Raw genomic sequence first — 12,423 nt, 5'->3', positions numbered from 1 at the left:
TTATTTCGCTGCATTTGCTCAAATAAAAGTTCGAAACTGGACTCTGTTAGACATTGAAAACCCTCATTTTTATTCCTAGAATTGCAAAAATGGCGTACGTTCAACAAAAATAAACATCGATACCTATCACTGTTGTACACTAAGCTTAAATGGTGGATTCCATCCCAATGTGTTATTAGCCATTAAATGAGAGCAAGTTAAGTGCCTTATGAGTTCAAACTTGTACATTATGCATTTTGAATGGCCTGGCGTAAAGAGCCAGTCAGTGTTTTTATCCTCCCAGATAAGTCTGCTACCAATGCATCAACCCCGGAGGGATGAAAAGCTTGGTGGACACTAGGCCGAATTCGAACCTCCGATCAACAGCGCAGGCAGCGGAACCTGTAACCAAATGTGCTACACTTGTCCCTAACATTCGGTAATCGTAATTTGTGACCAAAGTATTTCTACATTATGTTTCTGATGTTTGTCTAATAGAAAAATGCAAAAAAAAACCCTTACCCCTTCTATAAATTATGGCTTCCAATAAAATTGCTAGTTTCCAGTCCATTCGTTTGCTGATTGTACATCATGCTATATAATAACGCGCTTAGTCCGTGTGTGTGTGTGTGTGTGTGTGTGTGTGTGTGTGTGTGTGTGTGTGTGTGTGTGTGTGTGTGTGTGTGTGTGTGTTTGTGTGTGTTTGTTTGTCTGGGTGTCACGAAAATACTCCATAATGATGCAAAACTCTTCATCGGTGAGGTGCCGAACCACTACCATGCAACTGTTGGGCGAGCACTCTACCTTTTAACCATTGTGCAAAGCTATGTACACATGTATGTTGGCTTTAATAAGGCAAGTTAGTTTCTCTCATATTTTAGAGAAGGTAAATAAACTTTTATGTTAAAGTATACTTCCAAATTTGCTAGCTATTATGCTGTATAATAACGGGCTTATTCTGTCACGTGTGTGCGTCTGTGTATGTGTCTGTCTCACTCAAGAAATCCCAAAAAGAGAGGGAGACGGATACCATGGCGTCGGTTTGGTGCGCTGCCCCAACGCGGTAAAATTGGGTGAGACGGGTCCTTTAGCGTCGAATTTGTGCCCCGAAGCCAGATAGCTGTAAAATGGGGTGCGACGGGTCTCATTGAGTCGGGATGGAGCGCGGGGCCAGAAAGCTATAGAGTGGGCAGAGACGGATTCTACTGCGTCGGATTGATGCGCGGGAGCTCCAAGGCGGTAGAATCGGTCTCTGTAGTTCCTTCGCATATCTATTTCCCAGCATGTCTCCTCATGCTGCTAACATACCTTCTTCAAAAAGAAGAGACACGCGTGCGAACGGCTGCCTAAATACAATATATAGTAGTCAACAGTTTACGCGATCTGACGTAGAACATTATTTTTATCACTACGATAGTGATATTTACTTCATTTCATGCTAGCACATCATTCTTTGCTATTATTTGGAAACGGAGGAGACTCATAGTTTGAATAATGCTTCCAAATTACTGAGATTTGAGAGGAACATAGATGTGAAATCAAGTTTGATTGTTCTTCAAATGTAGAACTGATGCGCTTAGGGAAAAACCATTAAGTCTTTCATCTATGCCTAAATTTATTTGTAAAAAAAAATTGAAAAAAGCGTTGATAAAAAAAGGCAATTGTAATTTGTGAAGGCGAGCGAAGCGAACAGCAAAAAAGCATGAAGTCCGGCTTTAGCCCGACGTTCAGGCTGGTTTTATAATAATGACTATATAATCTTTGAACAATAACAATAATTTCAACTAACCGGAAGGAGATAAATGCTTAGCTTTGCTTTAGCATTTGAGCATTTAGCGCTTTTGATTTCCAGGATCGCCAAAAACGTCGGGGTAATCGAAGCCGTGGCGGCAGTGTGCGTCGAATTTCGGTTCGATAACAAGTCTCGAAAATGTTCAGTTTTCATCTCTTTTGAAAAGCATTTATGAAAAGTTTATGTTCATTTGCATGAAGGGAACAACGTGGGAAAAGACAGCACTTTGGAAAGCTATTCATAACCACATTTATTGAAGCCATTTTTAGGTGTTTGGATTCATCTGCATAAAAACAGCGTGGGAAACCACTTCTCTATAAGACCTCTCGTATAAATCATATCTGCACGACCAGATCATTCCTTAAAAATCATGTAATATTAAGTTGTTGGTCACTTGCTCTATCTTTTTCTTGTATAGAACGAGCGCTTCCGAATGAAATATTAGGTAATGCGAAAGAAATGCGGATTCTTTGTTCCACTAGTCTCTGTTATATTAACGCAATTCTATAGCAATATAGTAGGGCTTTTGTACGATGTATTACACATCGATGGAAAGTTCAAGTCGCTTTTTCTAAAATAATTTGGTTTTTTATTTCCAGATGTCCAATCACACTACGTGTTCAAACTTGGGGGTACTGCCACTCAAACCGCTTGAAACACCAACACAGTGTTGACGGCAGCACACCACGAATCTGACGTGGTGAGGGAATCCGAGGGAAAAGCCAGAAATGGGGTTGTTGATTGCGGGGTCAGTGGTGGTTCCGCACACCCATCCCTGAGCTTCCAAAAAAAACAGCTTCGGAATCGTTAGCGTTTCTAAGAGGAACGCTACGCTCCTCTATATATACGTCCTGGTCCCCTTAGCAACCTATTCATAGGTTTCGCTTTCAAGAAATCTCACTGGCTTTCGACCGCTACGCGGCAGGATGTGGCATGTGTACAAGCGTGGCGCGTTGCAGCTGAAATCATCGTGAAAAAAGGAATCTTCAGCGCCGTTTTTTTTACGACAGTTACCTAGATAAAATATGTACACTAGATCGAAATGAACCAGTGGAACAAATTAGGAGAAAAAAGGGAAGACTGGGCTGAATTATTTAATGTTGGCTATAACAAGAAAAGCTCTCTTAAGACTGTATACGCAACGTTAAAAAAGTTCAAAAAGTAGTCTATGTCTTATTTTTTTTACTTCCTTGGTTTTATTTTGTTTTGAACCAGCCAACTCATTACAACTTAATTAAAGTTCTGCGTTTGGTGTCTCTGCTTTTACCAAACGCAATCAGGCAACTGAGTACACGCATTGGGAGCATACGAGCTAAATAATTTGTGTTGTTATATTGCGCAAGTTTCCCAGACGTTGCAAAAAGATGCTGTAGTCTTGCACGCTGCCAGAGCTCATATTCTTGTGTTGACTGTTGAGCGGTTTGAGAGGCAGTTCCGATAATTTTGAACTCATAGAAGTAGATCTGTTTAAGATTGTGATTGGACATGTGAAAATGAAAAATTAAATTATTTTAGAAAAGGCTAGTTGAATTAAATTCTATCTATAAATACGTTTATAAGAGACATAAAATAAGCTTTCCAATAATTCGTAATAATTTTGCAAAAAAAAAAATCCCTGCATTATTTCTGCAATAAGCTAATATAAAAAAAACGGATTCAATTAAATTCCATGTACACATCTAAAAAAGAGACAAAATAAACTTTCAAACAATGTAAAACACTACGTGCAAAAGTTTTAACTTGTAGCTATAAAATGGCGTTGAAAATACTGGAACAGGAAATTCGCATTTATCAAAGTCAAAACACTTTTAGGAAAGCAGCTTCGTATATCGCTACTAAAAGAATCCGTTAAAATACTTGCCAAAAAATTTGCTCCAGATACTTTATTAGCTCGTATCCACGCTATGTAAGATTACTCAAGTGGATCTTCTCACCAGTAGTCACCAGTCTAACGCAACACACCCAGGTTTTGTTTTTTATTCTCATCTGGACAAGGCTGATGGAGTAAGTGACCGACCTTCTCAACTCCTGTATTAATGAAGTAATTCCAGTTTCAGAAAAACGCGACAGTTCGGTCATGGTCGCATGAAATGCTGTGTTCTCAAAAACGATTATTTCTCTAGGAATCGTTCTCGAAATTGTAGGTAGCTAACATTCTGCTTAATGGCACCGTAACAGGAATTTGACGGAAACCCCAAGGAGAGCGTTGTTTTCGTGTTGTAGACTACGGGAACTAGCGTTCCTCTTCCTATCTTCCCTTAATCATCATAAATAAAGGCGTGGGAACCGCTTTAGATCCTACGAAGTGCGCTAAAACGTGGCACCCTTGTACACACTCCGATCCTCCCAACAAACTATTCATTGTTGAGTAGGCTGGTGAGGAGACGTCATTGATCTTCGACCACCGTGAACGTGGATGCGGCACGTGCACAACTGATTTCGTAGGAAAAAACCCCGTATTCCACACCGTTTTTTTTTTTGGGAGATGAGCGGAGCCACATTTGTTTCAATCTACAACGCGAACTCTACGTTCTCCCTGTGGTTTCCATGCTACGTCGATGAAGTGATGGGTGCCTTTAGTTTATAGCTCATGTAGGTCAGTATTCGCTATACTTTCCACAAAGGGTCACCAGCGGATCACTAGGGATTGATGATGGGCCCTGGATCAGATCCTGCGGATGACCCTTTCTCTAATCAACGAATTTATCCTTCTACATATCAATATTTTGGGTGTGGTACTTGCGAATTCCGTTATAAAACTTTCCTAGTAACTGGAAGCATCCACCATCGGAAAGTTACCCCAACGTAGGATTTAAAACTCTCTTAAAATCACCATTTACAGATGTTGTTCTTCGTCTCGTTCATTCTCATCCTTATAAACACAAAGAGTGTGTTCGCCAATGTTCAGCAAAACAGAGGCCTAGTGACTGTGGATGTGATCGGTGAATCGATGTGTCCGGATGTAGCTGGGTAAAACTCAAATAAATCTTAAGTGCTCCTTAAATATCCCCTCTAGCTGTTATCTTTACGCTTTCAGATTCGTCGCAAATCAGTTATTACCCACCTTTAAAAAATTCCGCAATCTTCTTCAAATTAACTATCACCCTTTTGGGCCTTTCGCGGATACACGTTGCGAGGTCGAAAATGCAAGAATGATGTGAGTATTAATTTTTTGCTAATGCAAAAGACAAAATAAAACACAAATAATCTTGGGGAGTTATAAATGATTCGTTATAAAAAGGAAAACTCTCTTATCCTTAAATCGCTCCTATCCTAAGATTATTTAGGAATATTTCGGGAGTACCTGTAATTTTCGTTATTGATTAATGAAGACATTCTTGACGAATGCTTTCACTTTAGGGAGTCCATCACATCCACAAAATTTCACCTCTCGCGCGAGGATACGAATACCCTCGAATTGTCTCTGTCAACCATTATTTCAAACCTCTCTCTTATTTTGGAGAAGAGATGTAGAGTGTAGATGTAAGAGGTTCGGCAGCACCTGCCTGATTGATCGATGGTTCGAAATCCCTCTACTGCCAGCTAAGACTTTCAACGTTCATCCTTTCGGGAGTCGATAAGTTGGTACCATACTTGTCTGAGAGGATTAAAGCACTGATTCAACCGATCGGCTTGCCCTCAACAGCAATTACTAGGCTAGACATGCTTTCGTTAACCCCCAAAGGAGTAGGAATTGAAGTTGAACCCATACGCCCATCTTCATAGGAATTGCGCCGTGCGTTTTATCCTTTATATATACACTTCATCAAGGTATTCAGGAACTTGTAAGTTCTCCTCTTTCCCTTATGTTGTAATGGACATCAGCTTAGCAAGTTCTTTTTTATTTCGTGGATCTTAAATTCGTATTTTGAACCCAATATGTTGATGCGAACACACAACACGTAGCGCACTGAAAAATTCCTTAACGGGATCGCTGTTCATTTCCATTAAATTGCGTCTATAAGAAAAACATCTACATTCGTGTGATAAGTGCCTACTACATGGTGGTGGCGGAGATATATATGGTAGGGTCAGAACGACATGAACCATGGTGCAGTTGCGTAAGCGATACGGTGGACACTAGCGGTTAGGATCTAGTGAGGATCCATGCTTGCACCCCACATCGCTGCAGTTTGCAATGATCCAACCACGATTCCAACCGCTATCTCCACCGCGTAGCTTGAAGGGCAGCCGCTGAGCGCTTCACCGTGCTACATGTCGTTTTGACCCGACTATAAGGCAATAAATAAATAAATAAATAAACTTCAAATCGATATTTCAGGTAATTGTCATCATTTGAACATTAGGCGAACAAGATTCGGCACATGCAGGACTGACTTGTCCATTTCATTTGTTTTTCTTTTTTGATCGTCGCATTAAATACCACGATCCGATCGATAATGTGGGACATTATCGATCGATGGGCATAGTTGGACGTTAGTTGGACTGTTTCGTAAACGATCACAATGATCACAACTAGTGCACTCCCTACAACTCTTAATTTCAAACTCATTGATAAATTAAGTCATCTACAGTTTCTTGACAGACTTGTTCTTCAAGAAGGCTAAACGTATTCATAAAGATCATAGAGGATCATAGAGATTACGTGATGTAGATTACGGATGCGGGAGTGGTCTTGTTCAGCTTCTCTGAATCGTTCTAGAAAAGTTGTGAGAAACGGTGTGTTCTACGAGGTTTCCTACATTTGAACGCGCCCTTTCTTCATGCAACCACTCCCTCAGCCTAATCAATGAATTCACCTGAATAGGTTGGAGAGGAACAAACTTCTTTTTAAAGGAAAATTGGGAGGAGTTGACGCAGACCACGCTTATGTTCGTGATTTACATCTCAAACTCTATGTTAGCCAACAGGTTTCCACACTACTTCAATTTTGTGACACACTGCCTTTGATGTTTCACGAGGCCTGATTCTGATTTCTGAGTGAGCTTAATTTCTCCTTGCCAATATTCATCGAATTTGAGGTAATTAGGGTTTTGAAGGCCGGAATCGTTATAAGAATTACAATCAAAGCTTCAATTTCTGCCACTATATGAGGTTCAACTTTTATTCCTCATTCGAATCATCCCAAAATCAACTATAGTAATGCGCAACTGTTTACAAGTGAATTTAGCACCTAACTAGATAGCTCAACGACCATAAAAAATTTCCAAGCGTTTTTTTCATGTATTATTTCGTCGTAATGAACTTTTCGTGTATTATTCAGAATAAAATTGAAGATTGCTGGAAGCAACCATGGTACACAGCCAGATCTAACTTTCTTTCCAAAGCTCCCTCCAGCACTCACCTACTAAATGTTTAAATTATCGTAGTGCAGTCAGTCAATAAAAAGTCTCTGGCGTATCAATGTACTTGAAATGCGCCAACGCGTTTTACTAAAATTCGTAATCGTTGAAGTTCTGGAACACGTGTTGGCCTACACAATGACTTCCGGGCACCAATTTATCGACCCTGAAATGACGAAAGGCTTGATTGGCACTAGGGCGGTTTCAAACGATCGACAGTGCGGCCATAGCGGATCTTTCACCGACAGTTCTACAAATACCTCAGTCAGCCAATACTTTTTGATTTTCATAAGACTATGAACAAATATCAATAAAACTAAGAGATAGGTATTAGCTTTCATACACAACGAAGAGTGTTTTTTGCAGATGTACGTGCCAACACGGACCAGAAGAATGCCAAAAAAACGCGCTACAAGCATGTGTAATTGGTGCCTTGTCTAATGCATCAGATTATCTGGATATCGGTGGGTTTCAGAAAGACTGTTTTATTCTCTTTTTTCGATTTCTTTTAATTTCTCTTTCTACCTTTCAGTGGCATGCACTCAGGGTCCATCTGGATTCAATGAAGCATTTACTAATTGCATTGCAAATTCTACAGTTTCCGGAAAGCTGAATCAAAATAGGTGCGCGAAATCAGGTATCAACTCTTCCACATTATCGACGACGCACTAAGAATCTTCTAGAATGTTACAATGCGCAAGCACTGATGAAGGTAAATTGTTGATGGCGAGACATGGTATACTATCGCGCAAAGTTCATGAAAACATAAATTGGGTGAGTTCAGTCCTCTAGATCGAGGTTCGGCCCGACGTCAGTAAATTATGAATGAGATTCTAGGTGCCATGGATCGCTATAAATGGGGTACGAATTCCAGCCGCTGAAGAACATTTTGAGGATGTTTTGTGCAACCAGTATTTTGATCCTCGACCTCCAGAGTGTCCAAGCCTAAAAGCCTAGCTTGCTTCACTTCACGGACATACAAGTAGAGGTTTTTATGTCATGCGTACATGGACATATTAATCCAAATCAACAAATAAATGATGCGGTTGGGTGAGAAAGGGCATACATTCTAGAAGCGGTCGTGCAACGAAGAGTGTTGGCAATAGCCATGCCATTGACCATGCAAACGTTTTCAGGTAGTTTTTTAGATTTAGATTTTGAGCTATTGATCTGAAGTAGAATCAGAAACGAGCCAACCTTAGTATCAAAAATCAATTTTAGTGCATTTGAAAAAAAAGCTGAAGCTCGTAACTCATTAAAAAAAAGCTCACATTACTAGACGGCAGTGCTTATCGGGGCAGCTATCACGGTGGAATCGTCGGATTTCATCAAATTTTGATTCCTTATTACACTTTTTCAAAATCAATAAACAGTTGACCAAGGCAGATCAACGGTGACTTCTTGAAATACTCCAACATTTTTTATATAGTGCATATTCAAATATCCACATCAACTTACTCGCCAAAGTTGTATACTAAAAAATGGAATTTTTTAGATCATAATCCACTTTCTTTTTCCCATAAATTTATTACACACTAAATTATATTATGTTATTATATTATATATCCTCGAAATATTATTTACGCAATAAGTTTTGCTTGGATGTGTGAAACGATGTCGATAGATAACAGAACGAGCTATTTGTAAAAACTGACTCATGTGACCATGGATCTTTTACTCGTCAGGTTGCTGAGAAATTTTCGTCAATTTTGTGATTCTCTTCTTCTTTACTTTTTTTTTATTCGGCATGGAATAGAAATCTGTCAACAATATAATCACCGTTGTTAATCACTGCAGTACTTTACCTATTGGATAGGTCACGGATCCTCTACTTCCAGAACTGCAGAGTCGTGGAGTCGAATAAGTCGGCGACCACCCGACCAATGTCATCGGACTTTGTAAAAGTTTTCTTAGTCATGGAAGACTTGAGGAAACGGAACCAGTGATAATCAGAGGAAGCTATGTTAGGAAAATAGAAGGGATTTGGCACAGTGGCCCAGCTTAGCTCTTCGATTTTTTGATAGGTCTACTTAACTACGTGGGGTCTTGCGTAATCATAAAGGAGATGCACGGAAGCTCCTCTCCGCCGCTTTTCTCGAGCAGTTTCAGCGTCTTTCTGGCGTGATTGGCGCGATGCCATTCATAGAAGATGATGGCTGGAAGCTTCTCTTGTTAAATTGACTCGTGCTCGTGCTAGAAAGTACCATTTGACCTGATGCAGAAACCACAGATAAAGCTTAGGGTTGGTTGGTCAGAGATTTATTTATTTATTTATTTATTGAAAACACCTGCAGGGGTGCCATAAAACAAAAAACAAGATGGAACAGAGCTCACTAGAATTTCGCCTGAATTTTACGCAACAAGACTGGCCCATCAAAGCAAAGTAAGGGGTGGTTCGTTGGCAGGTCATTCTCTTGCTACAGAGGATGAGAAATCCTCACGCAAAATCTTTTTTCCCAGACCCAGAACGCTACGGTAGATAAACGGATACCAAGGTTTGGGTGACCAACCTAACCTCGAACGGAGGAATCCGTCAAGGACCCTCGGCGAAAGGGTGGGGGACCTCAAGCGCAAAGGCTCACCAACTTTGCTATCCTTAAAAAGCTTTCTACCACTAGAAGACAATAATGGCCAATTGTAGGGACGAATTCGAAAAGGAGCATATCATGGCAGAATTCCAGCTAGCTAGTGTCATAATGAACTACAGAAAAAGAGGAACTAAAACTGTGAGCTAAAAACACATATCAACCCAATGCTTATTGTGGTCGCTTTTACTTCCCAGAATGGGCTTCTATACTGGTAAAAGAGGCGATCCTTTTTTTTTTTTTTTTTAAAAAAAAAAAACCGAAATTTATTTTTTTTTTTTTTTTTTTTCCCTTTTTTTTTTTAGGTTTTTTTTGGGGGGGCCTGTCTTTTTTGGGGCCGTTTTTTTTTTTTTTTTTTTTTTTGAAAAAAGGAGGAAGGGGGGGATCCCCCCCCCCTCCTTTTTTCTCCCTTTTTTTTTTAAAATCCCCCCTTTAATTTCCCCCCCCCTTTTTTTTGGGGGGGGTGCCTTTTATGGGGCTGGTAAAGAGGCACCAATGTTCCTCGACCGCTCGCTTGTGGACTCGGCATATCCACTAAGGTGGCGCCTTGCAACTGATTTTGTACGGAGGGGCATCTTCCACGCTGTTTTTTCTTGCGATGATTAGGGGAAGTTCAGCGGAGCCACGCGCGCTTCTGTAATTTATAACCCGAACTCTAGGGTTTCCCTGGAGTTCCAGTATGCAGCTTCGTACGTCAATTTCGTGGTACGCTGCCTATAAACTCGTGTCCAAGGCTAATGAAGGATACCCTGGTATATATGTCTTCTGCGGAAAAACTTCGACAATGTTCTAAAAATACCACATCATCATACTCATCAATCAAGAATCAAAGGTTTTGGACTTTTCAAAAAATCCGTGACAGTTCTTCCTCATCAACCTCATATTTCGCAACAATCCGCAGTGGACTTTCTGTCAAACATAGTGAATTCTTATTTTCGTTCCTTTAATTGCGGAAATGAAAGAAATTCAACAAAATACTCCCATTCCTTTTATTGTTGTATACTATACCTTAAGCAATAGGCCTCAGTTCCACAAATATGTCGAATCAGAGCAATTTATATATTTTCTGTGGGCTCGTACCCGTACCTTATTACCCAGAGCTGCCTTATTAGATGTCTTTGGGCTTCTTTATCACTGACTCCATAAATCATCATCCAGAGAATATATAACAGCAAGATTAGTTAGATAATTTTCACACTCATGAAATTCTTCCACTCACTCCCAGCATCCCTGAAACATTATGATCTTATGTTCGTCATGGCTTGCTACCAACTCTTGCCCAAGACCACTCTTTGAACAACGGACCAGTCTTCAAGGAAATCTGAACACTTCCCTTTTTGGAATGGAAAATGGTCTCCTTGTCATGGAAAAGTCTCGCATTCACGTTGTTCAAGTTGGCAAGTGCTTCTAGACAGCTCCATCAAAGATTGGTGGTGGCAAAGTGGTGAAAAATGACCAGAAAAATAGGGTGAGACCACACCTAATTTTTTTTTTATTTTGGAAAAATCCTCTAACGCCAAGAGTATTTTCCAAATCTTCAAATTCATAAATAAGTCTCAATACCCGTAAGAGCGACGTACCGAACGGTCAACCCAACCTCTTGGTGCTGCGCAACAAAAATGTGAATAATGGACATTACCGCGTTACTGTACTCTATCACCTAATGGAGAAGCATATTGTAGCAGCTTCCTTTACGCTTGGAAAGCGTTGAATGCAGAAAAGGGAATGTCTTGAGTGCGAAGACGACAGAAAACAATTAAAATTTTCACCAAGGGGTCTAACAGAAAGTCAGGATTTTTCAAAGTGTTCCAAACAACTGTAAAAACTCAAAAACTTATCACGGAGTCAAAAAAAGCTTGAAACCGCGCTCTGGACAGTCACCTTCCCCTGGATTAGCAGAAATCCAACAAATCTAACTTCAAGAATTTTCAATGCCTTTATCAAATTCTGTTTTTGAGGGTTTCTGTGTTAAAATGATCTACCACCAACCTCGCAGCGAAACTGTCTTTAACGGATATAAAAATTGGGACTTCTCGACGGCTTTACCTAAAATGTTTCTGTAATCATCTGCACACAGGTTACTCACCAGTCGCTACCTGCAAGCCAAAAAAAAAACAAGGAATTGGAGCTGAATTCCCGAACATGCCTCCATATCGTGTTTCTGTTCTCTACAAAGCTGTGTATTGGAACTATTACCGCTCTTACATGAAATCACTCAAATATTTTGTAAAGAAAGCAGTGGAGGGAGGCGGTAGGAGTTTCGAGGAGCAATTCACTTACACTGTATAGCTGAAGTAATACATAAAACGCATTGTTACAAAGTTTGATTTCATATGAAATGGATGTACGCGTTTCATGAGTTTTTTTTTTTGCTCTGTTAACCAATCCATTCAATGGCTAAAATCGATGCATTATTTCATTTTCATGTATGCTGTTCTCGTATTCAATCACCGGTAATTATTGAACACCAGTCTGAACGTCCGTCTAACGCCAAACACCAAATAAGCTATATAAGGACTTGCTGTGGTTATCGCTCCGCTCGCCTTCATTGATCAATACAAATCCAAAGCAGAAGACATTTTCTGCCGAGTTAATTTTGTATTTTTCTAACGACGTATTCTTTTTTCTTTTCATGGAGATTTAAGCATTGATGAAGTGATGATACGATTTTTTTTTCCTTCCCAAGCGCGCGAGAAATAAATTTGGCGAATATTTAGTCACCATTTTACACTTTTACTCTTTCAATACCGCCTCAAATTGAAAA

The 12,423-nt window shown here is 39.9% G+C and overlaps 3 protein-coding genes across 4 annotated transcripts; 2 read left to right on the top strand and 1 right to left on the bottom strand.

Moving 5' to 3' along the window:
- Positions 1–336: 336 nt before the first annotated feature.
- On the bottom strand, positions 337–1,924 carry RB195_020383 (uncharacterized protein; the record flags this gene model as incomplete). The annotated part of the gene is made up of 2 exons (XM_064188655.1): positions 337–381; positions 1,769–1,924. The coding sequence occupies 2 exons, from the start codon at positions 1,922–1,924 to the stop codon at positions 337–339; spliced, it is 201 nt and encodes a 66-aa protein (XP_064044536.1).
- Positions 1,925–1,942: 18 nt separating this feature from the next.
- RB195_020382 (uncharacterized protein) lies at positions 1,943–9,809 on the top strand (the record flags this gene model as incomplete). 2 transcript variants are annotated; one of them, XM_013442116.2, is made up of 6 exons in its annotated part: positions 4,614–4,741; positions 4,809–4,928; positions 7,441–7,538; positions 7,607–7,697; positions 7,758–7,848; positions 7,912–8,031. In XM_013442116.2, the coding sequence occupies 6 exons, from the start codon at positions 4,614–4,616 to the stop codon at positions 8,029–8,031; spliced, it is 648 nt and encodes a 215-aa protein (XP_013297570.2). The 2 variants fall into 2 exon arrangements, with proteins under 2 accessions (XP_064044535.1, XP_013297570.2); XM_064188654.1 differs by lacking the exons at positions 4,614–4,741; positions 4,809–4,928; positions 7,441–7,538; positions 7,607–7,697; positions 7,758–7,848 and adding exons at positions 1,943–1,949; positions 3,895–3,911; positions 9,716–9,809 and having other exon boundaries at positions 7,912–7,985.
- A 529-nt stretch (positions 9,810–10,338) lies between these two features.
- On the top strand, positions 10,339–11,948 carry RB195_020381 (uncharacterized protein; the record flags this gene model as incomplete). Its single annotated transcript, XM_064188653.1, has 2 exons — positions 10,339–10,411; positions 11,737–11,948. 2 exons carry the CDS (start codon positions 10,339–10,341, stop codon positions 11,946–11,948), a joined length of 285 nt encoding a protein of 94 aa, XP_064044534.1.
- Positions 11,949–12,423: the final 475 nt, after the last annotated feature.

The sequence above is a fragment of the Necator americanus genome, chromosome II, assembly GCF_031761385.1.
Source record: "Necator americanus strain Aroian chromosome II, whole genome shotgun sequence".
Classification (NCBI taxonomy): Eukaryota; Metazoa; Nematoda; class Chromadorea; order Rhabditida; family Ancylostomatidae; genus Necator; species Necator americanus.
This window is presented reverse-complemented; position numbering and strand designations above follow the sequence as displayed.